General features: G+C 41.1%; 3 protein-coding genes across 9 annotated transcripts; 2 read left to right on the plus strand and 1 right to left on the minus strand.

Moving 5' to 3' along the window:
* The first annotated feature begins 106 nt into the window (after positions 1-106).
* prmt2 (protein arginine methyltransferase 2) lies at positions 107-6782 on the plus strand. 2 transcript variants are annotated; one of them, XM_026294748.1, is made up of 9 exons: positions 107-349; positions 462-656; positions 1012-1173; positions 1619-1783; positions 1903-2078; positions 5145-5274; positions 5363-5499; positions 5785-5959; positions 6178-6782. In XM_026294748.1, the coding sequence occupies exons 1-9, from the start codon at positions 263-265 to the stop codon at positions 6208-6210; spliced, it is 1260 nt and encodes a 419-aa protein (XP_026150533.1). In that variant the 5' UTR covers positions 107-262; the 3' UTR covers positions 6211-6782. The 2 variants fall into 2 exon arrangements, with proteins under 2 accessions (XP_026150533.1, XP_026150535.1); XM_026294750.1 differs by lacking the exon at positions 1012-1173.
* LOC113123028 (zinc finger protein 2-like) lies at positions 5963-8993 on the minus strand. 5 transcript variants are annotated; one of them, XM_026294753.1, is made up of 3 exons: positions 8902-8993; positions 7287-8235; positions 5963-6309 (listed from the first exon to the last, which is right to left on the minus strand). In XM_026294753.1, exons 2-3 carry the CDS (start codon positions 8187-8189, stop codon positions 6145-6147), a joined length of 1068 nt encoding a protein of 355 aa, XP_026150538.1. In that variant the 5' UTR covers positions 8190-8235; positions 8902-8993; the 3' UTR covers positions 5963-6144. The 5 variants fall into 5 exon arrangements, with proteins under 5 accessions (XP_026150538.1, XP_026150540.1, XP_026150536.1 ...); XM_026294755.1 differs by lacking the exon at positions 8902-8993 and adding an exon at positions 8564-8883 and having other exon boundaries at positions 7607-8235; XM_026294751.1 differs by lacking the exon at positions 8902-8993 and adding an exon at positions 8564-8883.
* On the plus strand, positions 6256-27449 carry sacs2 (sacsin molecular chaperone 2). Of its 2 annotated transcripts, none has more exons than XM_026294743.1 (8): positions 6256-6277; positions 10292-10337; positions 10758-10845; positions 12369-12480; positions 13110-13256; positions 13359-14793; positions 15492-15580; positions 15720-27449. In XM_026294743.1, exons 2-8 carry the CDS (start codon positions 10306-10308, stop codon positions 26696-26698), a joined length of 12882 nt encoding a protein of 4293 aa, XP_026150528.1. In that variant the 5' UTR covers positions 6256-6277; positions 10292-10305; the 3' UTR covers positions 26699-27449. The 2 variants fall into 2 exon arrangements, with proteins under 2 accessions (XP_026150528.1, XP_026150527.1); XM_026294742.2 differs by lacking the exon at positions 6256-6277 and adding an exon at positions 8999-9148.
* Positions 27450-27544: the final 95 nt, after the last annotated feature.

The raw sequence follows: 27544 nt of genomic DNA on the forward strand, positions 1-27544 counted from the left end.
AAAGACAGGATTGTTGGTCGATAATTGTCTCAACTCAGAATTTGAGAAATTCCGACAGCACGTCAAGGGACTGCAACTTATTCTGACGTCAAAGCAGGAAGTGTTCGCAATAACCACGCCCACTGAAGTGTTGTGATTAGTATTTTTTTTACCGCTCATTTTACACTAGCACACACAGAGGTTTTAAACTGCTTTGCTTGTAGTTCGTGAGAAAAACTGACTTTTTACGGGGACGCCAACCACCAAACGAGCGTCACCAGACATGCAGACAGAGAAAGAAGACGAGGACGATGCAGCTCCCGAAGAGTATGTCGCTCTGTGCGATTTCACTGGAAGTGGCAGCGACCAGGTTAGAGACCCACACAGACCCGAGTCAGACTTAACAGCTGCAAAGCTAAAGCTACATTCACAGAAAGTTAGGGTTGTTACAGCACTATAACTGTGTCGCGTTTGTCTCACAGCTTAGTTTCAGCCGTGCGGACAAAGTGCTTGTGCACGCCAAGCCTTCGTCAGAGTGGTGGTGGGCAGAGCTGCAGGCGGTCAGAGGCTACGTCCCCGCCAGCTACCTGCACCAGGGCGGGGCTGAGGAAGAGGAGGACACCTCCCTGGACGACCCGTGGCAGGATGAAGAATACTTCGGCAGTTATGGGATGCTGGTTAGAAACTTTAAGTAATCGTAGTGTTGCACACAGTAACAATTTGAAGCACACCCAGACGAGTTTAGATTGATTTGCAGCCCTCCAGGCAGCCATGCGTTTCACTGAGGTAGCTATAAACGTTAACATGCAGCGGCTTGACACTTACTTAGGGTTTGGTAACCTTATCACAATAAATATCAGCTTTTGGAGCCCCAAACTGTTAACTGTAATTAAGATATATTTCCCCCAGGCCTCTGATTTAATTATTTCATTCCAGCATTTCTTCCAGCACCCGTTGTAATTGTAGAGTGCTTTTGTTCACCTTGCTAAGACGTATCACTTTTTATGTTTTATTTAATTTTATCTCATGCAGAAGCTTCACTTGGAGATGCTGTCAGACAAGAGTCGCACTGAGGCGTACCGGCAAGTTATTCTCAGCAACAGCGCTTCTCTGAACAATAAGGTGGTGGTGGACCTGGGCTGTGGGACTGGCATCATCAGCCTGTTCTGCGCTCAGCTGGCACAACCCTCAGTGGTAATGTCAGCTAAGAGCTATGGATTGAAAGAGACCTTTTACTGATGGCTTTGTGTCTCATTTAAAGTCATTTTTCTTCTCTGTTTGGGTGTTTTACATCTGATTGTGATAATTTTGTGTCACTTTAAGAGGATAAGATGTCTTTTTGGTAATTTTCTGTTTCTATGGTTGTTTTGTGTCTATATGGTTGTTTCCTACAAATATTCAATAGTCACTTAAAACTGGCCTAGACCCTGATACATTTATATATATATATATATATATACATACATATATATGTATGTGTGTGTATATATAGATGCAAAATCTGTGCAAAGTATGTTGAACATTCATGTAGCTCTACTCCCATCTGCTGGGCAAGGAGTGTTTCTACTTGGTGGTACACCAAGTATGCACCACAGTGGTGCATACTGTACAGTCTATAAGTTAACTTGTGGTATTTCAGGTGTATGCTGTGGAGGCGAGCTCCATGGCGGAGTACACCAAGCAGCTGGTGAAGCAGAACGGCTGTGAGGACATAGTCACAGTCCTCCAGGGTCGAGCCGAGGAGCTTGAGCTGCCTGAGCAGGTGGACGTCTTGGTGTCAGAGTGGATGGGTAACTGCCTGCTGGTAATCATGACAAATATGTCACTACCGCTAATTTTTATAGGTTGTCGTGTGTAGGTTTTTGTATTCTGGGTGTTTTATGAGATCCCATCATGTTATGCTTGTGTTTCTTTCTCTTTTAGTTTGAGTTCATGGTGGAGTCGGTCCTGTCGGCCAGGGACCGCTGGCTGAGAGAGGGCGGTGTGATTTGGCCTTCATCTGCAGCCCTCACTCTAGTGCCATGTCAGGCCGACAGCTATTACACAGAGAAAATGGCCTTCTGGGAGCGACTGTATGGGCTGGACTTCACCCCTCTTCAGTAAGGCCCCTAGTCAGCTGAACATTGCCATATTTTTTTAACTAACAGGGTTAAAATGCTTAATGTCATTTTCAGTGGTAATTTTAAAGGCACCGAACATTCAGTTCAAATGTTTAACATGCTGAACTGTGGTGCCAGGTCGATGGCAGGTAGTGATGTTGTTTTTGTGTGTTATTGAAAATTCATCTGGGTGTGTGATGGTCAGTGAAGAGACAGTTATGGCAATGACATTGAAACTGAAATACAATAAAAGTTATTTACAGTGGGTACGGAAAGTATTCAGACCCCTTTTAAATTTTTCACTCTTTGTGTCATTGCAGCCATTTGCCAAAATCAAAAAAGTTCATTTTATTTCTCATTAATGTACACTCAGCACCACATCTTGACAGAAAAAAACAGAAATGTAGAAATTTTTGCAAGTTTATTAAAAAAGAAAAACTGAAATATCACATGGTCATAAGTATTCAGACCCTGTGCTCAGTATTGAGTAGAAGCACCCTTTTGAGCTAGTACAGCCATGAGTCTTCTTGGGAATGATGCAACAAGTTTTTCACACCTGGATTTGGGGATCCTCTGCCATTCTTCCTTGCAGATCCTCTCCAGTTCTGTCAGGTTGGATGGTGAACGTTGGTGGACAGCCATTTTCAGGTCTCTCCAGAGATGCTCAATTGGGTTTAGGTCAGGGCTCTGGCTGGGCCAGTCAAGAACGGTCACAGAGTTGTTCCGAAGCCACTCCTTTGTTATTTTAGCTGTGTGCTTAGGGTCATTGTTCTGTTGAAAGGTGAACCTTCGGCCCAGTCTGAGGTCCTGAGCACTCTGGAAGACGTTTTCTTCCAGGATATCTCTGTACTTGGCCGCATTCATCTTTCCTTCAATTGCAACCAGTCGTCCTGTCCCTGCAGCTGAAAAACACCCCCACAACATGATGCTCCCACCACCATGTTTCACTGTAGGGATTGTATTGGGCAGGTGATGAGCAGTGCCTGGTTTTCTCCACACATACCGCTTAGAATTAACGCCAAAAAGTTCAATCTTGGTCTCATCAGACCAGAGAATCTTATTTCTCATAGTCTGGGAGTCCTTCATGTGTTTTTTGGCAAACTCTATGCAGGCTTTCATGTGTCTTGCACTGAGGAGAGGCTTCCGTCAGGCCACTCTACCATAAAGCCCCGACTGGTGGAGGGCTGCAGTGATAGTTGACTTTGTGGAACTTTCTCCCATCTCCCTACTGCATCTCTGGAGCTCAGCCACAGTGATCTTTGGGTTCTTCTTTACCTCTCTCACCAAGGCTCTTCTCCCACGATTGCTCAGTTTGGCTGGACGGCCAGGTCTAGGAAGAGTTCTGGTCGTCCCAAACTTTTTCCATTTGAGGATTATGGAGGCCACTGTGCTCTTAGGAACCTTGAGTGCTGCAGAAATTCTTTTGTAACCTTGGCCAGATCTGTGCCTTGCCACAATTCTGTCTCTGAGCTCCTTGGGCAGTTCCTTCGACCTCATGATTCTCATTTGCTCTGACATGCACTGTGAGCTGTAAGGTCTTATATAGACAGGTGTGTGCCTTTCCTAATCAAGTCCAATCAGTTTAATTAAACACAGCTGGACTCCAATGAAGGAGCAGAACCATCTCAAGGAGGATCAGAAGAAATGGACAGCATGTGAGTTAAATATGAGTGTCACTGCAAAGGGTCTGAATACTTATGACCATGTGATATTTCAGTTTTTCTTTTTTAATAAATTTGCAAAAATTTCTACATTTCTGTTTTTTTCTGTCAAGATGGGGTGCTGAGTGTACATTAATGAGAAATAAAATGAACTTTTTTGATTTTGGAAAATGGCTGCAATGACACAAAGAGTGAAAAATTTAAAGGGGTCTGAATACTTTCCGTACCCACTGTATGTGTACATTACTCACAAAAACATAATTTCATGAGAACAAACTTTGCATGTAATAACTCTTCATGCCCAAGTACTTTACTGTATGTCAGACTCATGGTTATCTGTTGACTGTTTGAACTAAATGTTATCTTTAGGACCAATGGTCAAAAACAATCCAAACTAACTTGGATAAAATGATATTCAGGCAGGGATGTTTGCTGTAACACCACAAACTGTGATGTCAGTATAAGTCAGCTGTGCCTAAATTCATACAAGTTCAGAAGATGCTGCTCATTAACAGTGGCAAGAAAAAGGTATCTGAACCTTTTGCAATGAAGTGGTTTTCTGGCATTTATTGGTACAATGTGATCTGATTTTAATCTAAGTGATTAAACTCATAATGCCTAAAGAATTTCAACCTTTCTTTTCTTTATTAAGCATAGCCATTAAATATTCACATCACTGGTGGAAGAAGTTATTGAGTAATGGGATTTAATAAGTAGTTGAAGCAATAATCTGAAAGAAGCGCTTCCAGTAGTTGCAGATCTGACATGTGCAACTCATGAACAGACATGTTAACCAGCTCCAATGATTCTTCTTAGTCTTCTTCTTAACCTCATTCTGCACTGTGCTCCTGGAGTCATTTTGGCTGGGTACCCACATCCATATAAAGTAGCTACTATAATAAATTGTCTTTATTTGTAGATGATTTGTCTGACTGCAGACTGATTGTCTAAACTCTTAGAGATCACTTTCTAACCTGTTCCTGATTTATGCAAATCAGTAACACTTCAACGTAGGTCTTCTGAGATCTCTTTTGCTTTTGGAGTGACCTCAGAGAGCTTTTCACACTAGACATACCAAGAATATGTCTGAGGTGAAGCAGTTCTGTATGCAAGAATGTTTTTAGGTTTTAATCTGAATGTTGTGCAGGTCTAATCTGCAGCTACTGAAAGTGCTTATTTTAGGTTATTGCTGCCAATACTGTTTTAGTAATTTGAAAAGGTTTATTTACTTTTTCATGCCACTGTGTTTTAAAATACTTCATAGAGACCCATAATTGTTCAAGCTATATTACATTGCTTTTTCATCAGTGTGCTACAATATATTTGTTATTTGACTCATTTTAGATATTATCTGTGTAGGAAGTCTTAATTCCTCTTTGGTGTTGAATAACCTTTATCTCTGCAGGCCTTTAGCACAACAGGAGTTTTTCTCAAAGCCCAAATTCAGTCACCTCATTGAACCCGGTGACTGTCTTGCTGCTCCCTGTGATGTCGTCTGTCTGAATATGTACACTCTCCAAATCACAGACCTGGAGGTAGTGTAGTCTGTTTCTTTATTCCAAACTCCTCTGTCCCATGCAAGTTGGATTTTGTAACTAATGAAACATGGGTTTTGTTTCCCAGGAAATAAAGGGTCAGTTTCATTTTTGTGTGGAAAAGTCTGGTGTTTTCCATGGGTTCACGGCCTGGTTCACTGTTCATTTCAAGAGCCTGGAGACAGGAGGTGCAACAGTGGAGCTAAACACAGGACCAACCTCTGAGTATAAAACAAAACACAGAAGCTTTGTCCAGCACTTATTCACTCTGTTGTGTAGCTACAATCTGACTCTACAATTGACTATTTTCAAACAGCAGTTCTTAAGGCAATTTTCCAACCTAAACAATTTTGCAGCCTAAACACTTAAAGTAATCATAATTAGTGAGTATATATATGTTATACTTTATAACTGTTGTCCAACTATTTTTTCTTGTACTCTTAAATCTTAGTGTATAAAAATGTCAAAACCTGCGAAGCATGAGACAATGAATATTTTCTTTCTCTTCAGGCCAACACACTGGAAGCAGACTCTATTCATGCTAGACAGGCCTGTCAGTGTGTATGCAGGGGATTCGATCAGTGGAACCATTCTGCTGCGCAGAAACCCCACATGGAGACGCCACATGACCGTCACCCTGAACTGGAACATTAACAACAGCACAGAGGAAACAGACGACTGCCAGGCAAACATCTAATCTTCACTTTATACTCCATATCTGAGTGATTTATTAACTATATTTTTTATGTGGTGGTAGGTTGCTTTTCTAGCATTGTGGTTACATTTTTCCATGCAGTTAATACAGTTACAGATACTGTCCTTCACGAGTTTGGACACATGACCTTAACTTGTAAATGGCATCTTCAGTGTTCACTTGGTATTGTTTTCATTCTGTGTCCGTAGGTTGCGACAAAGACTTTCCCCATGTGGAGGTGACAGACTCCTTGTCCAGCAGTGGAGATCCAGAGCAAACGAGTCCACTACATCGTCTGTTGAGTTTAGGGTCAGTGTCAGCTCGGAGCTGCTGCTGCTGATCTGTAATGAAGTGTAACTTCATTTTAGAATGAATAGGAGCTTACACGTGATAACTACATGCCCAGGAAATACAACCCTGACATGGTTAATGTAACAAGAGCAGGTTAGCAGGGAGGAACGTATGTGCTTAGAAAGGACTATGGAGCATTAATGTAACCTTATCTTACAGTTATTGTGCACAGGGGGGAAAATAGGCTTCTTAGGCAGGGTTGTGTTAACAACTTAAACAACTTGTTTCTAACAAATATTTGTGGTCTCAGGTGCAACAATTTTTAAGTCCTCCATGTTATATTTGTATCTTCATATTTTAGTATTATTTTTGTTTTGCTCTACAATAGGCATTGTAATTTATAATTACAAAATATAATAATTTATACGAGTGTTAAAACATGCCATTATTCTCTGATTTATTTTAGAAAACAACCAACCATGAATGCTTCCCATTTTCTATAAATAAAGACCAAAAGAATCAAGAGATGTTGCTAAAATGTTACTATTATAAATTAGCCTTATGCATTTAAACCAGCTGCATCATATACTACTTACATACATTTAACCGTTTACAATCAAATTAGTTATTCTACATAAAACAACAATTAGTGAACTCATGTTGATATAAATCACACAACAGTATTTGAGTAGTTATTCAACCCAAAATTAGCTTTTTGTCCCTTTCTTAAATTTGGAAACATGACGTTTATCATTTGTTTTGTTGGTAATAGATTTTTTTTTTCTTTACCCCCCCAACATATGACACTGCTGTTCTGCATTTTATTATTATTGTTGACATGTCTTATAGTTAAAGACCCTTTTTGTCTCAGTGGATGCACACTTGGTCACTATTCGGTTTTACTCTTTGCTTTTGATCTGGAACGCGTGTTGACCTCTGAGGGTAAAGGCTGAGTAGTTAAGGATTCAGGGGAAGGAGGCCTGGAGAGTGGAACAAACTGGGGAGCTTTAACAACTTTGACTTTAACCTCTTTGCTTTTATCCTTTTTCTGTCTTAAGTGTTTGTCACAGTGGTTCACAAATGTGTCCAGCTTGACAAAGGTCTTGTTGCACACTTTACAGTGATAAGGCCGCTGTCCTTTTTTGAGGTGTATGTGCAGCCTGATGTATGATGAGCGTACAAAGGTGCGGCAGCAGACGCCACACTTCAGATCATCTTGGCTGCATTTTGCTTTCTGGTGCTGAACTGATTCTGGCGAAGACACTGGTATGGCCTGGGCAGAGGATTTTTCAGCTTTGTGAGAGAGCAGGAGTGCCAAGGAGCGAAAAGCCTCACCACACTGCTCACACTTGTATGGCCTTTCCCCTGTGTGTAGACGAACATGTGCCAGGAGCCCAGCCTTTTGGGTGAATGACTTTTCACAGCAGGTGCACTTGAAGGGCTTCTCGCCTGTATGGAGCCGACGGTGGGTCTTCAGATGTGAGGCGCGGCCGAAGGTTTTACCGCACTCCGGACATTTAAATGGCCTGTCACCGCTGTGGATTATCTTGTGTGCCATCAGGTGGGAGGACTGATGGAAGTACTTGCCACAGGTGCTACATCTGAACTTCCTCTCTTTGTTGTGAGAGGCGAGGTGAAGGGTCAGGTGGGCAGAGGAGATGAATGTTTTGGTGCAGAGGCTGCAGCTGTGAGGGTCCAGGCGAATGCGCCGGTGTGGCCGTCGACCATTGGGGAGGCTGCCGCCTGCCTGGCAGGACGGACATTTGGATGCACTGTCTGCTTTGAAATTCTGCTGTTTAGGAGAAGCTGATGTGTTGGTTGAATCAGGGTCAGGCTGTGCTAGGTTGAAAATGCATCCACAGTCTGAGCAGTGCCCAGTCTGTGAGTCTTTATCGCTGGTTTCATCCAACATGGTGTTATCTACAACCATAGTGGGACAGCATGGGTTTTCAGTATTTCACACATCATAGAGACACCTGGAAATGATAAACACAGATGGATTGGTAAAATGGTGTAGCTGGAGGCAGACATGCACTATACAAAGCAGGTCTAATGCTCATTAGCCTACCAGCTTGATCATTGCCATAAACATCTCATTGCTGTCACTTCTCCTACTGTCTACAGTGCAGAAGTGGGTGAACTGGCAGAACAGACGGAACACAATGGACATGCAAATGTACATCAGATGCACACTACATTACTGCGCAATCGATCATGTGTATCGTAGGCCTCAGTTTCCCTAAACAATGAAGCGGTTGTTCGTTGATGCGAGCGATGGCGCATAAAAACAAGACATTTACATACCGCGGCCATTCTTCCTAAGAAAATGCGCATGTGTTGAAAGCGGTTTTCTTGCAAGCGCAGTTCATCTTTGCAAGAGGAGCCACAATAACAGCGGGACCGGGGGGAGGAGAGGGGGCTGGTGAATCGCAGTCAATGTCCTGTCCTGTTTTTCTGCAAGAAGCCGCCCGGTTTTCTGATAAAAACCCTGGGCCACAGCAGCATCTAGCGAGCGGCGGAACAACTGTCCCATAGAGGGTGATAATGTGGAGGCGGGCAGGCACAAAACTAATGAGGAAAATACGGTTTTGTGTTTCAAACCAGGTTGAACGTGAATAACATGTCAACAAAGCTTTGCTCACATTGGTTTCATTTCCGCGTCGCAATCGGAGGAAACGATCTCGGATCGGCCATGTGTTGTTGCTGTCTAAAGTTTCGATTCAGCCAAAGCGGCTGTTGTGTTTGTTGGAAAACGAAAATAAAAATGACTGGAAACGACGTGTGTTGTTGGGGTTGGACATCACCGGCCTTTATATACAGCAGGGCCGGTGGCACATCAGTAGCTTCATTAAACACAACTGAGGCGGTCCTGCGATTAACATGTCCGAGGTACTGTGATTTTAATACTGCATCTTTATCAGCATCTGTGAGTACATTGAGGTCAAGGCGCAGGCTGAGCATGAACTAAGGAGAGGGCACAGGACATCTAAGTTACAGATTCCTAATGCTTGTGTTGGATTGTGTTGAAAAATAACTTTTATTACCAACGGGCTCATAAAATGTGGACATTTTGGAAAACGGGTTCACGGGTCCGTGTGAGCAGCAGCTGTCAGTTTCTTCTACAGTGCGAGGTGACTCAGCAAGATGATCAGTTACTGTTTTTTCTGATTTTGTCATATACCGGCTCTAACGCAGGGTTGGAGCTTTTGCTCATTTTTTTTTTTCAAACTTTAAGTTACAAATAATTAAATTTCAGATAAAACGACAGCAAAAAAAACACACTAAACTGTAGGTTGGTTAAGTATGTTTATATGCTTTATAAACTTTTCAAACTTGATTCAATGGTATTAATTATTTTATAGGGTGTTTTGTTTAAGTCTCAACCTCCTGTTAGAGACTTTTCTTTTGGTGTCTTTTGCCTTCTCTGTCTGACCCCTGTTTCCAGCTTTACTGTACTCATGACCTCATTGCCTGCTGTGACTGGGGTGGGCAGTTCCTGGTCTCTTTGTTTGTTGTCCTGCCTTATACCCACTGCTAAATACCCGGATCAAGTGTATTCAGTCAGTCAGAAGCTGGAAGATACCAAGTCACATTGTCTTTCCCCACTGCACCCCCATCTGAGATGGTATCTGATGGTTAGAGTCCATTTCATGCTTTTCATGAGTGTTCATGTTCAGTCTGCCTGTAGAAAGATGTCTCTGTAGATGTTACCTGTGTTCTTGCTTTGCCTGTAAAGAGGAATTTACCTACTTGTGTTCAAGTTACATAACATACCTGCATTAATGCCACGCCATAGTACCCAAAATAGTGAGTTAAGAATGAAGTTATGGGTTTGTCGCTTTGTGTTAGAGCACCTGGGCTCTAAATGAAAAACATTAAGGTTATGCAACATGTTTTAACAATTGAGAAATGTGTTACATCACAGTTTCTGTCAGTAAAACTGATTTGATGTAAGTTTGAGTAAGTTTTCTAGGTGAAAATGGAAGTTGATTTCTGCAATGCTTTTACAACAATTTCCTGGCTCTGTTACAGCACTCAAGTCATGAATGATGAGTCAAAAGACCATGAAAAAAACCCGGCAAGTATCACTTCTCTCTTTTTACTTAACTGTGCTGATTCATTACGATGAAGAGGCAGACTAGATATAGCCTAATGCATGTCACAGTGGGAAGTCGCAACTCTTTTGAGTTGTTAAAATCCTCCAGTTTACAAATGTACCTGTGCATTCTTGCTGAGAATAAACAAAAGAGCTTGGCATAGCATTCCCCAGACAGAAACTGGAGTCACACCGTTCAAACATTATTTAAAAATTAAAGACATTAGTATGACTTAGAAGAGAAATAACAAAGGTCATTTCATTTATTCAACTTCAAATTTCCTTGAAAATTATTGCTACATGTATAAGAGAAGTATAGAATGTAACTCATAGGGATGGCCCTATGCTGACCTGAATTTTAACCAGTTTCTTACTCTTTATCTGTTTTATTGCTTTATTTAGAACGTCCTTCGGGGCAACAGCACCACCATTCATTGACTACCTGCAAGAGATTCTACGTCGATATCCAGATGGTGGGCAAATTCTGAAGGTTGGTATAATTTTCATTATGTAGGAATGATTTTATATAATATTTCATATTTTCCAAATAATACATAACCCACTAATAGCAATGGTATTTAGATTTTGCTTATACACACCTGGATTTTGGATGTTTCCTGTGACTGTTCAACATGTTAAATTTATATTGAATCCTAAAAGGTGAATTAATTGATTTGCATTTGATGGATGGGTAGTTAGATAGATCTTGTATATCAAAATAAGAAACAAAAGCTACATAAAGCAGACAAATTTAAATAGAATAACACGAAAAATAGAAGCGACTAAAGATCGACCCGGAGCTATGTGCTGTTGATATAAGCTGTACAATGTAAGCAACATACTATAATAACGTTGTACTGGTATTGTATAGTATTACTGTAAGTTGGGTGATGGTGTACTGGTGCACAGTTGTGCAAGGATGTAACAGGATTAAATAAATGTACATTGAAAATACTGTATATATCTTATATAATTATTTGTAAAGTTGTAAAGTATATACAGAATCAGACTGTATTTGACAAGTCAGACAAATGTGATATGTAACAGCTGTGATGCATAATTGGTAAAAGTCCAGATGAGCAGTCTGTTCTGATAGAAAAAAAAAAAACGGACAGAGGAGGTGATTGTACAGTGTGATAGCAGCTGGCATGAAGGATTTAATGTGGTGTTCTTCCAGTGAATTTAGAAATATTAATGTGTGACAATGCACATTTTTACTGGAAAAATGCAGTAGAAGTGACACAACCTGATTTGAAGTGGGGAAACGAGTAAATATATATAACACTATAATAAATAAATATAAATAAATAAATATAATATAACACTAATACATTTTGTTCGCTGTGGTGCAGTCATTCATTACTTACCAAACATGAATTTTGCTTAGTGGGTAATAAAGTGATGGAATCTTAATGTTTGTTAGAAAAATTTTAAAAATATATTTATTCAGCTGTGAACTGAAAGGGCTGCTGGAAACAGAAGATGTTCTCAAACAGAAAAGGCACAAGTTTATTGTAACCAATAATCCAACAGTAACAGTCTGATCATTTTGATAAGTTGCTTTTGAAAAAGCATCTAGATTAAGTCTAAGTAGGTGATAACTTTAGTAAAGGGCAGGTCTTGCGTGACTAAAACTAGATGCTAGACAGCATCTTCGGACCTGGCAGGAACAGATGGAGAGAGACTTGGGGTTTGTTGAAGAAAGCCTGCTACCGAATAGGCTTGGTTCACTGTCTCTGTTTCTTGAACAGATACTAATTTCTGTCAACACAGAGTTAAAGTCTGTTTTAACTTTCTAGAATACTCCTCAGGAACCAGATTATTAGATTAGATTAGTGTTTTTCCTACCGTGAGGATACAACAATGGAGAGTGTATCCTCACACTGGCTGAACAGTTAATATAGAAACATTTCACAACAATTCATTGTTGACATCAGTGCATAGAAATGTGGAATTCCTTGGATGTTAACTTTGGACTGTTTAACACTGGTAATTGATTTTATCTGTTAACAGGAGCTGATTCAAAATGCAGATGATGCTCAAGCCTCAAAAGTGGTTTTCATCCATGATGAGAGAAACTATGGGACAGAAAGCCTTTGGACTGATGGACTGGGAAAATACCAAGGTATGCAGGGTGTTCAGAGAGTAGTAATACACTGTGTGGTTACAAAAACTGATGTACGCAATGATAGGTAGAGGAAATAGGAAGTAGTCTGACACAGCTTGTTAGGATCCAGGCCAAAAGGCCCAGTGCTCTAGTATCAGCTGTGGTCACTGTATTTTGGTGTTTGTATATTCTGCCTCTTTTCATATATGGTTTATTTTGTAGTCCAGTTTAGTTGGCCAAATTGGACCTATGTAATATTTGTCATGTCACAAAAATCACATTTTTCAATCTTGACAAAAACAATAACTTGATTATGACTCAATACAAACTTGAGTCTCATCCCACAATAAGAAATTAATCTGCTACGCTGCTGCTTTTCAGCAGACATAAGGCTGCCTCTGCCATGTACTGTATGTTGCTAACTACATATTAGTTTTAGATGACATAACCATAACCACATCAGAAACAAAGGTCTCAACATTATTAGTCATTCAGACCTTCTGGCAGCCGTATGTCCGGTGGTTATATGTTTCCTCAGCCTCTTAAGACTTTGACTGGAGAGAATTGATGAAAAAAAAACCACGCAGGTACATTAAGCTAATGGAACAGGAAGTTTTATATCAGCTAATTTTATTTTGTTTTGCAAGGTCCTGCTCTCTACGCCTACAACAATGCTGCATTCACTGATGAGGACTGGGAAGGAATTCAGATGGCGGGGAGGAGTGTCAAGCGCAACGACCCAAACAAAGTCGGGAGGTTTGGAATCGGCTTCAACTCTGTTTACCACACAACAGGTAAAACTACATACAGGTGTACTTAAGATTCTGAGATTAGGTTTTTTTTAAAGAACACACACAGTAAATTAGACACTCTTGTCTGTTTCACTTTCTGCGCAGATCTGCCAAGTATATTCAGTTCAGGTCACCTTGGTATGATGGACCCCCAAGAAAAAATATTTGGAGAAAGATTGGGAGGATATCTGTGGTCTCTGGATGATGCAGAACACCAAAAAGCTTTGACAACCATGCATGATCAGTTCCAACCCTTCCGAGACATCGTTTCGCTAGTTTGCGGACAAAAATGGTCAAAAGTTGTCCTGGAGGATCAGCACTTTGACGGGACAATTTTCAGATTCCCCTTGCGCAACAAGAAATCAGATATTTCAGATAATCTATATGATGCTGGCAAAGTGGTTGAGCTATTTGATAGTTTCATTGCAGATGCAGACCTAAGCCTCCTGTTCCTCAAAAATGTGATATCTGTGTCACTAATACACATCAACAAATGTGGAGCTGTTAACACCAAACTTCAAGTGAAGTCTTCTGTCCCCACAAATGTCCCTGTTTTGAGGTCAGACAAGACTTCAGTCACTGAGGGTTTGACCAGATTCAAATCGATAACCCTCAACTCAGAAAACCACAAAGAAAAAAAGTGGCTTGTGACAACATGTACCATGAAAGAAGGCGTGGCAGAAAACCTTGATTCACTCGCAAAAAAGCTGAGCTTTTTCCCTCAGGTTGACTTGGCATTCCCTTGTGGAGAGAAGAGAGACTGTAGTGAGAGTAGACTGAGCTGCTTTCTCCCCCTCCCAAACAATGAATCCAACAACACTGGACTCCCAGTTTATGTGAATGCATGCTTTGGCCTCACAGACAACAGAAGACACATCAAGTGGCAGGAGGAAGACCAGAAACATGATGAACATGCTATGTGGAATGAACTGCTGATGAAGGAGGTGCTTCCTCAGGCATACCTCAAGATCATTCAAGACGCCATCAAACTTGCCCAGCAGTCTATTCTGCCTGTCACCACTATCTATGATCTGTGGCCAGATATTGCTCAGGTACAGTTCAAGAAGAAATGGTCTGCTGTTGCTCTGGATGTTCTTCAGCTCCTGTTCAGACAGAATGTGGCTATTCTTTCTCTTGCCAAAGATGAAAGAAAGTTCGTCACCCTATCAGAAGCTGTGTTCCCTTGTAATGGTCCAACAAGCCACGACATACTGACAGCCATCAAAAGGACTTTGGTGTGCTGTGGAGAAAATCTCGTCACATTACCAGACAGTGCTGCACGAGCTATAAATGCGGTCTACCCACAGAACAACACCCTAAAAAAAGTGACTCCAGCTTTCCTCAGAGACATACTTCACAGGATTGGCGTGCACAGCGTCTCTAAAGACGACAAACTCTGTCTTTTGGAGTACATTTTAAGTGATGGAAAATATAATGAACTCAAGGGCCTTCAGCTGCTTCCACTCAGTGATGGCACTTTCAGATCTTTCACAGACAGAGAGGAGGACACTGCTTTAATTGACAGCAATGAATTTCCAAGGTAGGGTTTTTACATTTTTTTGCTTTCTATAGGTACTTTATTTTATAACTTTAGTTACTAGTTACTTTCTGGAACCAGATATTTACTTTATTAATCCTAAGTAGGAAATTCAGATGCTACCTAGCAGGATGTAAAGTAACTTAAATTATAAGCATGTATGTTAGTTAGAATTATATGATCCAATAATATAAAATACATTCATGTCAGATGAGTACTTTGGAGTACTTTTACTTTTAGTACTTCAACTATATTTGGCTGCTAATACTTTTGCATCCATCCATCCATCCATCCATCCATCCATTATCTAAACCCACTTATTCCTATTTACTGCTGGAGACTTAATACTTTTGCACCTAAGTAAAATTGTGAATGCAGTCTTTTACTTACTTTTACAAGTGAAAAGCTTTAGGGCGTGACTTTTGAGCCTATATAACTCAGAACCATATAATTTGTCCCAGACCCTAATAAAGACCACAGAGATGGCTCAGATCTATGCTAATTATTGATGTACACTAATTTGACAAAATCATTAGTGTTGATTAGTTCAACCATACTGCTTCAGTATATTTTTTTAACAATTGCCATTACCATTACCATTGCTATTATAGTCAGCTTATTGTAATACACTAAAAATGTATGCAGATGTCCTTGCTTTATCCTTGTTACGTGAACAATGATCAAATGTATCCTTTATGCAGAGCTTTGTTGCCATGCTGCAAACACATCTTCATCGCAGATGATCTCAGTCCAGCCTGCAGAACCCACCTGATAGAGCTGGCCAGAAAAAGTAAGATAGTCATTTAACAGAATATAATCTGTTATATCCATCTGTGAGCTGCGTATATTTACACTATATGTACATATATTTATACCTATGTTTTTTTGTTTTTTTTTTGTTTTTTTTGTTTCAAAAATCTACTATTCAGATTTTTTCAAGGTCATCAACATCAATGCAGATCAAGTGGCTGCATATATAAGGAGGTATTTGCCACAGGACTGGAAGCAGACAAGTGCAGGGCCTGTTACCTGGCACATCAATAGCAGTCAACATCCACCGCTAGGCTGGCTCCAAGAGTTCTGGAAATTTCTCAACACTCATTTCAAACAGTTAAGTCGTTTCACTGATTTACCATTAATTCCAATCAGTCCCCTGTGTGTCGGTCAGTCAGCATCACTAGCACGACTTCAACAAAACACAACTCTCATTTTCCAGAAAAACAAGCAGATTAGCTTACCAGATCAAATAAGTCAGCTGGTGAACAAAGTTGGTGGCACAGTGGTGAAGGAAAATGAGTGGCTCAAGCATGAGGATCTAGACTCTTATGTGCTTTGCCCATCTCCAAGGAGTGTCTTGAAACTACTGTTGAATTTAGATTCTCAGCATCTCATCAAAAAACTTAAGACTGTCTCTGACAGAGCGAGAGAAGAACTGAAAGACTATCTCTCTCGTCTGGATTCTGTCTCTGCGAGTGAGAAAGATTTACTGTCAAAGTTACCACTGTTTCAAACCATGAAAGGACTTTGTGTTGCAGCTCAGTCAAAACAAGCTGTGCTTCTAATTTCTGGTCTAACTCTGCCAAAAGAGCTCCCTATGCCTGATTCGGTTGTGCAGTGTGCTACTGAGGCTGATCGCAGACTCTTGCAGTTGCTTAAAGTGAAAATCTTGGACACAGTGGAAGCAGCCAGTTTCCTCATTGATTCTATCGAGAAGAAGGCATGCAGCAAAGAAGACACTGAGAAAATCATGACATGGGTTTTACAGAATGGTAATATCCTCTTCTCTCAAAATCAGACACTGAAATACAGATGTAAGGACTTGAGCTTCATTGAAGTAAATGGAGAGCTGAAAAAGACCTCAAGCTTTTTTGATCCAAGAATTCAAACTTTCACAACCATTTTTGAGTCAGATTTCTTCCCCCCACGTGTATACACTCACACGTCACAGATGCTTGAAAGCCTAACAGATCTTGGATTGATAAATAGAGAAGTAGATGTCTCACCTGAACATTTGCTGGTTGCTGCCACACTGATTGACAAACTGCATGTTGACTCTAAATCACAGTCTGAGGCTCTGAAAAGAGCTCAGGTGCTCTTGAAAATGTTGGATGCTAATGATCTACTGTCAAAGTTTTCCCACAAGCAGCTTCAGCACCTCAAAATGCTAAAGTGGGTGCCAGGTGAAAAACCTGCTAAAGACAAAAAACAATCCAATGACAGGTCTCAGAAATGCAGTTTCTTCTGCCCACATGAAATACGACATTCTATGTACGAGGACATTGTTGGGCATGTAATGCCACTGGCAGGAAAGCTCAGTGACAGAGTTAGTAGGACACTTGGTCTCAAGAACCTACCCCCACCTGAAAAAGTGAGAGAGAATTTGTCAGTGTTGGCATCAAGAGCACAGGAAATGGCTGATCCTGACACAGATGCAGATTTCAAAAGGAGGTTGCATAGTATTTACAAACACATGCAAGACAATATCTCTGAATTCACAACAGTGATGAAGACGGACACGGCCTGGCTATGGAGCCACAACCGCTTTGTATCACCACAGGATCTGGTTCTAGACTATCCATGTAATCTAGATCTGAGCTCTTACATTGGGAAGGTGCCAAATGAATTTTTGCCCTACAAGAAGTTACTCCAGCAGTTTGGCTTGAGGTCACTGCTTTCAGATAAAGAAGTTGTTGGGATTCTTCATTCTATCAAGCAAATCATTGAAGGAAGGCAGCAGCCATTTGCAAGTTCCTCTGAGGTTAAAGTGTCAATTGAAATTCTCAACTGGATGTGGAGAGAGGGAAAGACCATTGAGGATGACATCCCGGTGCCAGTCCTCATACAGGGCAAACAATATACCCTGAAACCACGGTCAACAGCAGTCTTCTGTGACGTAAGCAAAAATGGCTTGAAAGAACTTAAATACAGCCAGGAGAAAATTCATGTCGTACATGAGGAAATTCCAAAAGCAGTGGCTGAATGGTTGGACATTCAGTTTCTCAGTACTCACATCCTTGATCCAGAGTTAGTGGGAATAGAACAGTGTGGACAATCTGAACCAATAACAACAAGGATTAAAAATATTCTTAAAGAGTATGATGAAGAAAGTGACATCTTCAAAGAGCTCATTCAAAATGCAGAGGATGCTGGAGCAGATGACTGTAAATTCTTGGTGGATTTCAGAGTACACAGAGACCCCCCCGAAAGTCTCATTGACCCCGAAATGGCCCTTTGTCAGGGACCTTGCCTTTGGGCTTATAATAATGAGCAGTTCTCACCTGAGGATTGGGAAAATATTGTCAGAGTTGGCGCTGCCTCAAAGGAAAACAAGGTAGAAAAAATTGGAAAGTTTGGACTTGGATTCAACACTGTATATCATGTGACAGATGTCCCCTCCATCCTTAGTGGGAGCAGACTTCTCATACTTGATCCAAATGCAACTCACCTTAAGAAGCACATTAAACACAAAACAAATCCTGGAATCAAGCTTGATCTCTCTCAGCAGCGACTTTTTCATTGGTTTCCTGGGCAGTTTGGACCATATGAAAGCATTTTTGACTGTAACTTCACCAGACAGAGTCCTCCTGCACCCTATCCTGGCACTCTAATCAAACTACCTTTCCGAACTGAACAAGAGGCCCTCAAGTCTGAAATAAGCACAAAGGTGTTTCACAAACACAACATCACCACTGTTCAAGAGCACCTCACTAAGAATTCACAAACTCACCTGCTTTTTCTGAAAAACATCAATACATTATCTCTACAGAGCCTCTCAAATGATGCATCAACTCCACCAAGAGATGATGAAATAAAAACCATCCTCACTCTCTCCAAATCCACTGTGAGTACAATGAGAATTCCCGATGAAACCTACCTATCTTATCAGCAACAAGCTGAGAAATCACTGATGAACCTTGATGGAAAATGCAAAGCGGTAATTGACTCCTACACAGTCAACATTGTCCAAATAACTAGCCAGCAGTCTGGTGTAAGAGAAGACCAGTCCTGGCTCCTGTACAACTGCTTTGGGACACATCAGTCCTTGAGCATGGCCTTTCAAAAAAACAAGCAACACAAGTTCTGTTTGCCCATTGGGGGGGTTGCTGTGCCTTTGAAAAATGATCCAAAAACTGGGAAACTGGCCTCTTTAAAAACAGATCTTGTTGGACAGGCATTTTGCTTCCTTCCTCTTTCCATTCAAACAGGACTTCCAGTCAACGTAAATGGGACATTTGCAGTGACGAGCAACCGAAAATCCCTGTGGGAGAGTGGAGTGAAACATGACTGGAACAAAGCTCTTCTTCAGGATCCTGTAGTGACAGCATATGTTACTGCTCTCCTGGCACTAAAGAAAATGTCAGAAAACAAGCAACTGGAAACCTACTGTTATCACACATTTTGGCCTGATAGAGAGAAAGCAAGTGAAACATTCAAGCCTTTGGTGGATACATTTTACCACGCCATTGCCCAGCACTCCACTGGCCCGCAGCTGTTTAGCGATGGAGAACACTGGTGCTCGATGAACAGTGCCATATTCCTACATGAAAACATTGAGGAAGATAAAAACATCAATAAACTTGCAATGCAGGTGTGCAAGAAATATGCAAAAGCACCCAACTATGTTGTTCCTCTTCCAGTGTGGTTAAGAAAAAGCTTCAAACAGTCAGGCCTTGAAACTGTTCTACAGAGCAGAACATGGAACTGGGAGAGGTTTTACCAAGAAGCAGTGTTTAACAACCTTGGCTCCCTGGACCCTGTGAGTCGAGATGCTCTTGTGCTGCATGCGATTGACCTTCACACAAAAGAAATTGACAGTCTACTTGTCCGCTATCCATGCATCCCCACAAGAAGTGGACAGCTCCAGTATATCAAGAAACTTGTGAATACATCAGGGAAAGTGGCATGTCTCTTTGAACATGAAAAGGGACGCCTGCTTGGTGGTACCAAAAATGACTTTTGCTCCCCAGAAAGAATTCAGCGCTTGTTGGAACTTGGAATGGCAAATGATCATCTCCCACTGGAAGACATCACAGAGAAAGCAAGCACAATAACCAGAACCTGGAGCACTGACAAAAAGAAAGCATATGTGCAGCTGAAATGCCTTCTTGAACTAATGGAGCATCACATGCATGACAAAGACTCTTCCCACTGGGACACACTGAGGAAGACTGAGTTTCTCCCTGCATTTTCACCTGGTGACACACAAATGGAAAGATGTGTAACACTTAGGAGGCCTACTGATGTTTTTACTGACAAGTGCTCCCTACTTGTTAACATGACACACCCTGTGCTGGATCATACAAATCTAAAAATACACAACACTGATCCAATTCTAAAGATTTTGGGAGTTCATGACATTCCCAGGCCAGAGACGGTGCTTCAGCAGCTGCAAGAAGCAAGCAAGCAATCTCAGAACACTGACAGATCCATGCTTTACAATATAGCATTTAAATGCTATAGCTTCCTGGATCAGTGGCTTAATGATTGTGGAAGTTCCACTTTGGTTTCGCAGAAAGCAAATTCATTCCCATTCATCCTTGTTGGCAATACATTTGTAAATGTGAACCATGTAGCGGAAAATGAGGAATTTGAGGCGAAACCCTATCTCCATGTCCTTCCATCTGCCTTCACTCGTTTCAGGAAGCTCTGGGAATGTATAGGTCTTGAGAAGAAGTTTACACTCCATCAGTTTCTAACTGTGCTTCAGGAGCTGCACTCTAAATATAGAAACAAGCCACTGTCAAAGAGCGATCTATCAATGTGCCTTACAATTTTAAACACAGGGATATTCCAGCCCAACGTGAAAGCACCAGATGACTGTCTGGTTCCAGACAAGGATCGTGTTTTACAACCTGCAAGTTTGCTGTTTTACAATGACAGCCCATGGATGCCAGTGGATCCAGGTATCACATTATGCCATGCGAATATCCCACGTATTATGGCTCTTCACTTTAGAATCAAAACAACCAAGCACCATACTCTGGAAAACCACACAGTTGAGAACATTTCACCATTTGCTTTTCAGTTTGAGCAGCAGGAGCAACTGACTGTTCGAATCCAAAACATCATTTCAGCCTATCCAGCAAAGAAGGATATCCTTAAAGAGCTTATCCAAAATGCTGATGATGCAGAGGCAACAGAAATTCACTTTGTTTGGGACAAACGTCAGCATGGCGAACATAAAATATTTGGGGAGAAATGGAATGAGCTGCAGGGTCCAGCACTGTGTGTGTTCAACAACAAAGTGTTTTCTGATGCTGACCTGGCTGGCATTCAGCAGCTGGGAGAAGGAGGAAAGCGCAACTCTCCAGGGAAGACGGGGAAATACGGAGTTGGATTCAACTCTGTTTACCATCTGACTGACTGCCCCTCGATCCTCACTGGAGATAAATTTCTTTGCATTTCTGATCCCAATCAAAAATACATTGAAAGTTATTCAGACAAACCACCAGCAGGCATTGGCTACAAACTGGGTGACAATTTCAAGAAAATGTACCTAGATGTGTACAACTCCTTTCTTCCAGACAAGTTTTCTCTCAAAGACGGCACCATGTTCAGATTACCTCTACGGATGGGTACAATGGCAAACAGCTCTAAAATATCACAACAGGGAGTCACTGAACGTGACATGACAGAACTATGCTCTGTCCTGGCTGAAGATCCTGAAGGTCTCATTCTGTTTCTGAAAAACATCTGCAAAATACAAATCCATGAAATCAACCAACACTCCGGGAAACTCGAAACAGTTTTCATGGTTGAAAAAAGTCTATCACAGATGTCCAGAGAAAAAAAAGTTGCTTTTGTGGAATGTCAAGAAAACGCCCTACAATGTAAAAAACCAATAACACCGCAGAAGACAATTTACGGAACCACAATTTCAACCTCAGACAAAAGACAAAGTACGTGGATCATTGCAGAACAGTTCGGCTCATTCAAAAACACGAATGGAGGAGAAATAACACTATCGGACAAACTTCCACAAGCAGCAATAGCAGCACGTGTGAGCACAAAAAGTCCATTATTCAGCCATATGGATTTTAATGGAGAAGCCTTTTGCTCTCTCCCTTTGCCAGGGAAAACTGGACTGCCGGTGCATGTCAATGCAAACTTTGAGGTGGATTCAGCCAGGAGAAACCTTTGGAAAGAAGATGGACAGAGTCTGAAAGCTAAGTGGAATGAGTCTTTGCAACTGAATGTCATTGCTCCACTGTATGCAGATCTCCTTCATCACATCAGACAAAGCATTGCAGAAAAGAAAGTCTCTTTTTCTCAAATAGAGTACTGTTTCAGCAGCTACTTGCGCTTTTGGCCAACTGTGTCCAAAGATGTAGGTCAGGATTGGCATGAAATGACACATGAAGTGTACAGATCAATCAGAGAAAGAGAGTTTAAGTTGATTCCAGTGATGAGGAGCTCAACACGTGTGGTTGCAGATAGAAAAATTACAGAGTACTCTTTTGAGTGGTGTAACGTCAGCGGAACTTCATCAACTACAGCACTTTACCTGACACATTCACCGAGTGACACAATTGATCCCATTTTGGAAGATCTTGGAATGAAATTGGTTCCCTTTTCCTATGAAATGCAAAAAATCTGGAATAGTTTCAAATCTGCTGGAGTTAAAGTGAAAGATGTGAATCCCTCAACTGTGCAGACGTTCCTCAGAGAAAACCCTCTCAATGACCCAACCAAAACAGATGAGGACCTACCCCTGCCCATAGCTGACACTTTGATCAGAGATGAAAAAAGATGCTCAAAGCTCTTGAGTTTCTGCTTCAAAGATTTGTGCCTGAAAGAGAACGTGACAGACAGTTCCAGTGGTGTACTCGATGGGCTGCCACTTCTTCTCACAAGAGATAAATTTTTGAGAGTGTTTAATTCAAAATCACCCAAACTGATATCAAGATATGACAGTCTGTTCTTCAAATATGAGGACCAATTTGCAGATTATCAGACCAACAAAGGACACATTAAAACTCTACAAACTTTCAACCTTGTCAAAGATTTGACATTTCCCTCTGCAGTACAATATCTGAAGCCATTAATTCAGCATCATCTTCAGAGCTGTGACATTGATCCACACAGTGGACTTTACATCCCCAGCGCCACAATGTCCAAGTGGTTGAATTTACTTTGGAAATTCTTGACAAGTCAAGTTAAACCTGCAACATCTAGCAGTCATGAGCAAAGTCTGACCTTAAGTAATGTGAGGCAGTGCCTCAGTGACTGCTGCATTTTACCTGTTGTGTGTCCAAGGATGGAAAACAAGCACTTCCTTCAAGCAATGAAAGACATGCCAAGTGTGATTCAGTCCAGGTTTGAAAGTGACATTTCAGACATCCTCTTTAAACTTGGTTTTATGAAGCTTGACACTGTGTTCTTCTCAGAGCTGCATGATAAACAGGTACATTTACTTCTACAGCCTGAACTTATGGCTCTGAATGATAAAAAGTCTGTTTTGGACCAGCTCTGCAACGTTAAGCACTCAGAGTTTTCCCACCTGTCCAGTGATGATATGAACGAGCTTCAGAACTTCCTGCAGTCTGGAGTATCCAAGGCCAAGGACAGTCAAGACTATCAGAGAAAGCTGAAATCCTTACCATTGTTTGAAACCATACATCATAAACGAGTGAGGATTGATGGACCTCAAGAGGTATTTATCCTCAAAAGCACATATTCAGTGACATTTCCAGACCTGTTCTGGCTGCAGGAGAGCAACAGCATTTTTCTTAAAGACAAGCCAGAGAACCTCAGTCTGTCACAAACACTGCACATCCCAATCCTGACTGATATGCAGTATTTCATGAAGTTCATTCTGCCCACTGTACAAGGACTCACAGAGAGGCAGATTCTCTGCTGCCTCAAGCTACTACTACTGTTACTGAAACATGATCCAAGTTATTTCCAGTACAAGGACCAAATCATATCTTCAATGAAGGCTGTGAAATTAATTCGTAGTTCCCACAACAGATTGGAGATGGCCTCCTACTACTATGATGAAAGTGTTGAGCTGTTTAAGGAAATGGTGCCTCAGGAGAGATTTGTGCCTGAGAGATTTTGGACTGAGCTCTGTAAAGGTACTCGACTACTAAAAGAAGAACCTAAAAAGCTGCTGAGAGACCTTGGACTGAAGCATGATGTGTCAAAAGACGATGTAATAAATTTTGCACGCCAGATAGAATCAGATGCAAAAGGAATTGGTCACCTTGAAGATTTGAAACGGAAATCATCATTACTTTTCGAAATAGCTTTGTCTACATTCGGTGATAAAAAAGAGGAAAAGTTTCTGGAGAGCATCGCTGACATCAAGTTCATTTTTCCAGTGAAAATCAGAAAAGAACTGTGCAACTACCACCAACCATTTTCCAATGAGAGAACTGCTGTTAAAATCAGAGGGTCTTTGATTGACAGTAACCCCAAGCATCAAGAACTGATTTGGTCTTCAATGCCAATAATACATTTGCCTGTATATCGGTCAAAGATACTCATGCAAATGATGAAAAATGCAGGTGCTCATGATAAACCCCCTCTGCAGTGTGTAACTGACAACATGAGCAACATCTGTCAGTCACCCTGTAAATCTGAAGAGGTGATTAAAACACGTGCTAATGTGTTTCGGGGTTGCTACACTTACCTGCAAGAAAATGGATTTGATGGACAGTCACTGGACGGTCTTCCTGTTGTGTTGGTTGAAAAAGACACAATACTTGTGAAGACTGATGTTGTAACTCTTACACTCTTCTATCAGCAAGACTTCAGACCATATTTGTACCCAATTTCACCCAATGATGTTAGGTTTGCAGAGTTCTTCGAGAAAATTGGTGTGAAGAGTGAACCTACTGTTACACAGTACTGTGATGTTCTGGCAGCAGTTCATGCTGATTCCTGTGACAAATCCCAGCTAAACGCAAACCAGGTGATAACTGTCAAACGTGCTGTCGGGCAGTTGTTTCAGTTAATCAAAGATCCAAAAAACCAGCCTGTCCTTGGTGATGTAAAGACTTTGTATCTTCCTGCCGTAGATGGTAAATTACACCCATCATGCACACTCTACTACAACGACACAGCATGTGAGATTGGAAGGTTAGAAGCAGCACTGCAGGGTAGGAACGAATTCCTTTTGCTTCAGAAACTTAGTGAATGTCATGTGCGCGGTGACATCTATGAGCATCATCAGCTGCTGCAAATGCTGCCTCCGAAGATTCAGCCTAAAATGCTGTCTCAGGTCACTGAGGAGAAAGTGGTGGAAATACACATGCAGCTTTGTGAGCTTGAGAACGGCTGTGAATTTAAGGGATGGTATGACAAACATCTGTCCTCAGCAGCATTTAGACATGGTCTAATTTGTCTTATCAGAGCACAGTCCAAGGGAGAAATAACACAAGAAGATGCTGCTGCCATGTGTGAAAAGACTTTTGGCAGTATTAAGATCACTTGCTGCAAAAGCCTGGAAAAACAGCTTTGGCTGAATGAACAGTGCCTGGACGACACTGCCACTGACACAGATGTTTTTGTCAAACAAGAGCAACAAGGTTGTACATTTTACTTAAAGCACAATGATGACATGTCTGCTAAGGTGATAAATAGAGTCGTCTTTACACTCACAAAGGAAATTAATGCTCTTTTAGATAACAGATTTGCATCAAAACACATCCCAGTCCTAGGACTACTTCTCATGTGTGACAGTTTCCAAGAAGTTCAAAAAATTCTGGCGGATAATCAGATCCATGACAGTGCTGACACTAAAAGCTTTCATTTTGAACCACCAACCCCTGGGACAGATGTTCCAGACGAATGGCTTGATTCCTTAGACATGGATGTCCTCAATAACTTTGAAGAGGGGGAATATGTTGGCTACTGTACTGACAACAGGTATATGTATGCAGTTATTGTTGAAGAACTGCCTGGGAACTCTGTTCTGTATTCAAGGCGATACAAAATAGACATTGGACAAGATGAGCCTATTGAAGTCAGTTGTCTTGACCTCTTTCAGTTTAAAAGAGAAAAGAAGCCAAAAACTGAAAGTAGGACTTGCACATCTGCTGAAGTTTCATGCAAGGACCTGGTGCCACTAGCAGGAGCTACGCCACATTCTTCCCAAACATCAGGAAGATCATCAAGTTCCTCATCTACAAGATCCTCACCAATCTCAGTTGCTGAAGCTAAAAGAGAAATTGACAAATGTTTGGCGGAGATCTGGAGTCTTCCTGGCGAAGAGAGACAGAAAGCCATCAAGCGACTCTACCTTAGATGGCACCCTGACAAAAATCTTGACTGTCCACTTCTCGCCAATGAGGCATTCAAATATTTGCAGAGAAGAATAGAAGAGCTGAGCAAAGGCAAAGCATCAGGCTTGTCCTCTCCGACGAGAAACTCACATTTCAGAAACTTCTACTCACAATGGAATGAGGAGGCCCACCACCACAGAAGCAATCGAGAGAGATTCTCTAGACGCTTCCATTCCTACAACTTTTGGACCCATAATGAAAATGTCCCTAAGCCAGACACAGAGGAAGCCCGGCGCTGGTGCAGACAGGCTCGCTGTGATCTCAAAGCAGCCAACAAAGACACTGGTGGGGGGAGCACAGAATGGTGTCTCTTCAAAGTCCATCAAGCAGTGGAAAAGTCTCTCATTGCTGCAGCGTATAAGCAACATGGAGAACATCCCAGCAGCTGCTCCATTTCAACCATTGCTGCAAAAGTTTCCTGCTACAGCCCACAACTGAGAGTTCTGCCCCAAATTGTAGAAAAACTTAAGATGCTCGGAGTGGACGCCAAAAAAACTCAATATCCCAACTGCCATCCATTCCCTCATATTCCAAATGGACAGTTCAACTCAGAGAATGAAAAGCAGGCGCTGAACAAAGCATCTGAGCTGCTCAATATAATTGAGGCATATGTGAAATAGGGACTCAAGACCGGTTGTGTTTGCATATTTTTATGTTTAAAAACAGTGTTTGCTATAATATATGCTTATGTTGAAATGTTACTCTGAACAACATTCCTTTATCTTTTATCAGGACAAACATAACTATAATGACTTAAGAACATTTTGAAACCTGTGTTTTATTTGACCCATTGGTGAAGGCCAATATAATCACTATATCACTGTGATGGTGTAAATGTCAAAGCATTGATGTGCATTGATAGGTATTCATAAATACTTACAGTATAATCACTATGTCAATGTTATGAAAGTGTAGATATTAAATCATGAATTTCCATTGTTGTGCCAGTTACAGAATGAATTTCTTATAGTTGAATATCATACGTAATTATTCCATTACTGCTACATGTATGACGTGTCACTGAGAGGGTTGATCACTGGACATCTTTGAGGTGCAAACGTGAAAGATTTTTGTGTAATTTTGTCACAGATCAGTTGGTATCATTCCTGTTTCCTACTGCACGTGGCCTCACTGCTGAAATGTGGTTATATGAGACAACCTTTAGTATCTGTTTGTGTTAAGATGTTTTTTTTTCTTTGCATTTTGATTTGAATGATTTTAATCCTCTCTATGTTTATTTACTTCAGCTACTGTCATTATAAAATATACCTACAGTTTAGGTTGATAAGAGTGTTGGTTATATACTGTAAAAATATATCTGTAGCATCAAGACGTTTAACAGTAAAAACACTTCTTGTTGTTGAGTGGTGATCTAATCAAAAAGGATATTTTCTGCACATCTTCCTGCAAACAAGCAGATGAATCAGGTGCTTCTGAGTAATGACATCAGCATATGAAGAGGAAAA

This window comes from Mastacembelus armatus, chromosome 21 (genome assembly GCF_900324485.2).
Source record: "Mastacembelus armatus chromosome 21, fMasArm1.2, whole genome shotgun sequence".
NCBI classification, from domain to species: Eukaryota; Metazoa; Chordata; class Actinopteri; order Synbranchiformes; family Mastacembelidae; genus Mastacembelus; species Mastacembelus armatus.

Bases quoted from the DNA above. Each gene is read 5' to 3' on its own strand.
- prmt2 (XM_026294748.1), top strand. From the start codon at position 263: ATGCAGACAGAGAAAGAAGACGAGGACGATGCAGCTCCCGAAGAGTAT. The intron at 1,784-1,902 runs GTAATCATGACA...TTTCTCTTTTAG, and splicing joins GGATGGGTAACTGCCTGCTG to TTTGAGTTCATGGTGGAGTC. The intron at 5,960-6,177 runs GCAAACATCTAA...CTGTGTCCGTAG, and splicing joins AGGAAACAGACGACTGCCAG to GTTGCGACAAAGACTTTCCC.
- LOC113123028 (XM_026294753.1), bottom strand. From the start codon at position 8,189: ATGGTTGTAGATAACACCATGTTGGATGAAACCAGCGATAAAGACTCA. The intron at 6,310-7,286 runs GTTAAAGTCAAA...ACTTCATTACAG, and splicing joins AAAAGGATAAAAGCAAAGAG to ATCAGCAGCAGCAGCTCCGA.
- sacs2 (XM_026294743.1), top strand. From the start codon at position 10,306: ATGATGAGTCAAAAGACCATGAAAAAAACCCG. The intron at 10,338-10,757 runs GCAAGTATCACT...TGCTTTATTTAG, and splicing joins AAGACCATGAAAAAAACCCG to AACGTCCTTCGGGGCAACAG. The intron at 13,257-13,358 runs GTAAAACTACAT...CTTTCTGCGCAG, and splicing joins CTCTGTTTACCACACAACAG to ATCTGCCAAGTATATTCAGT.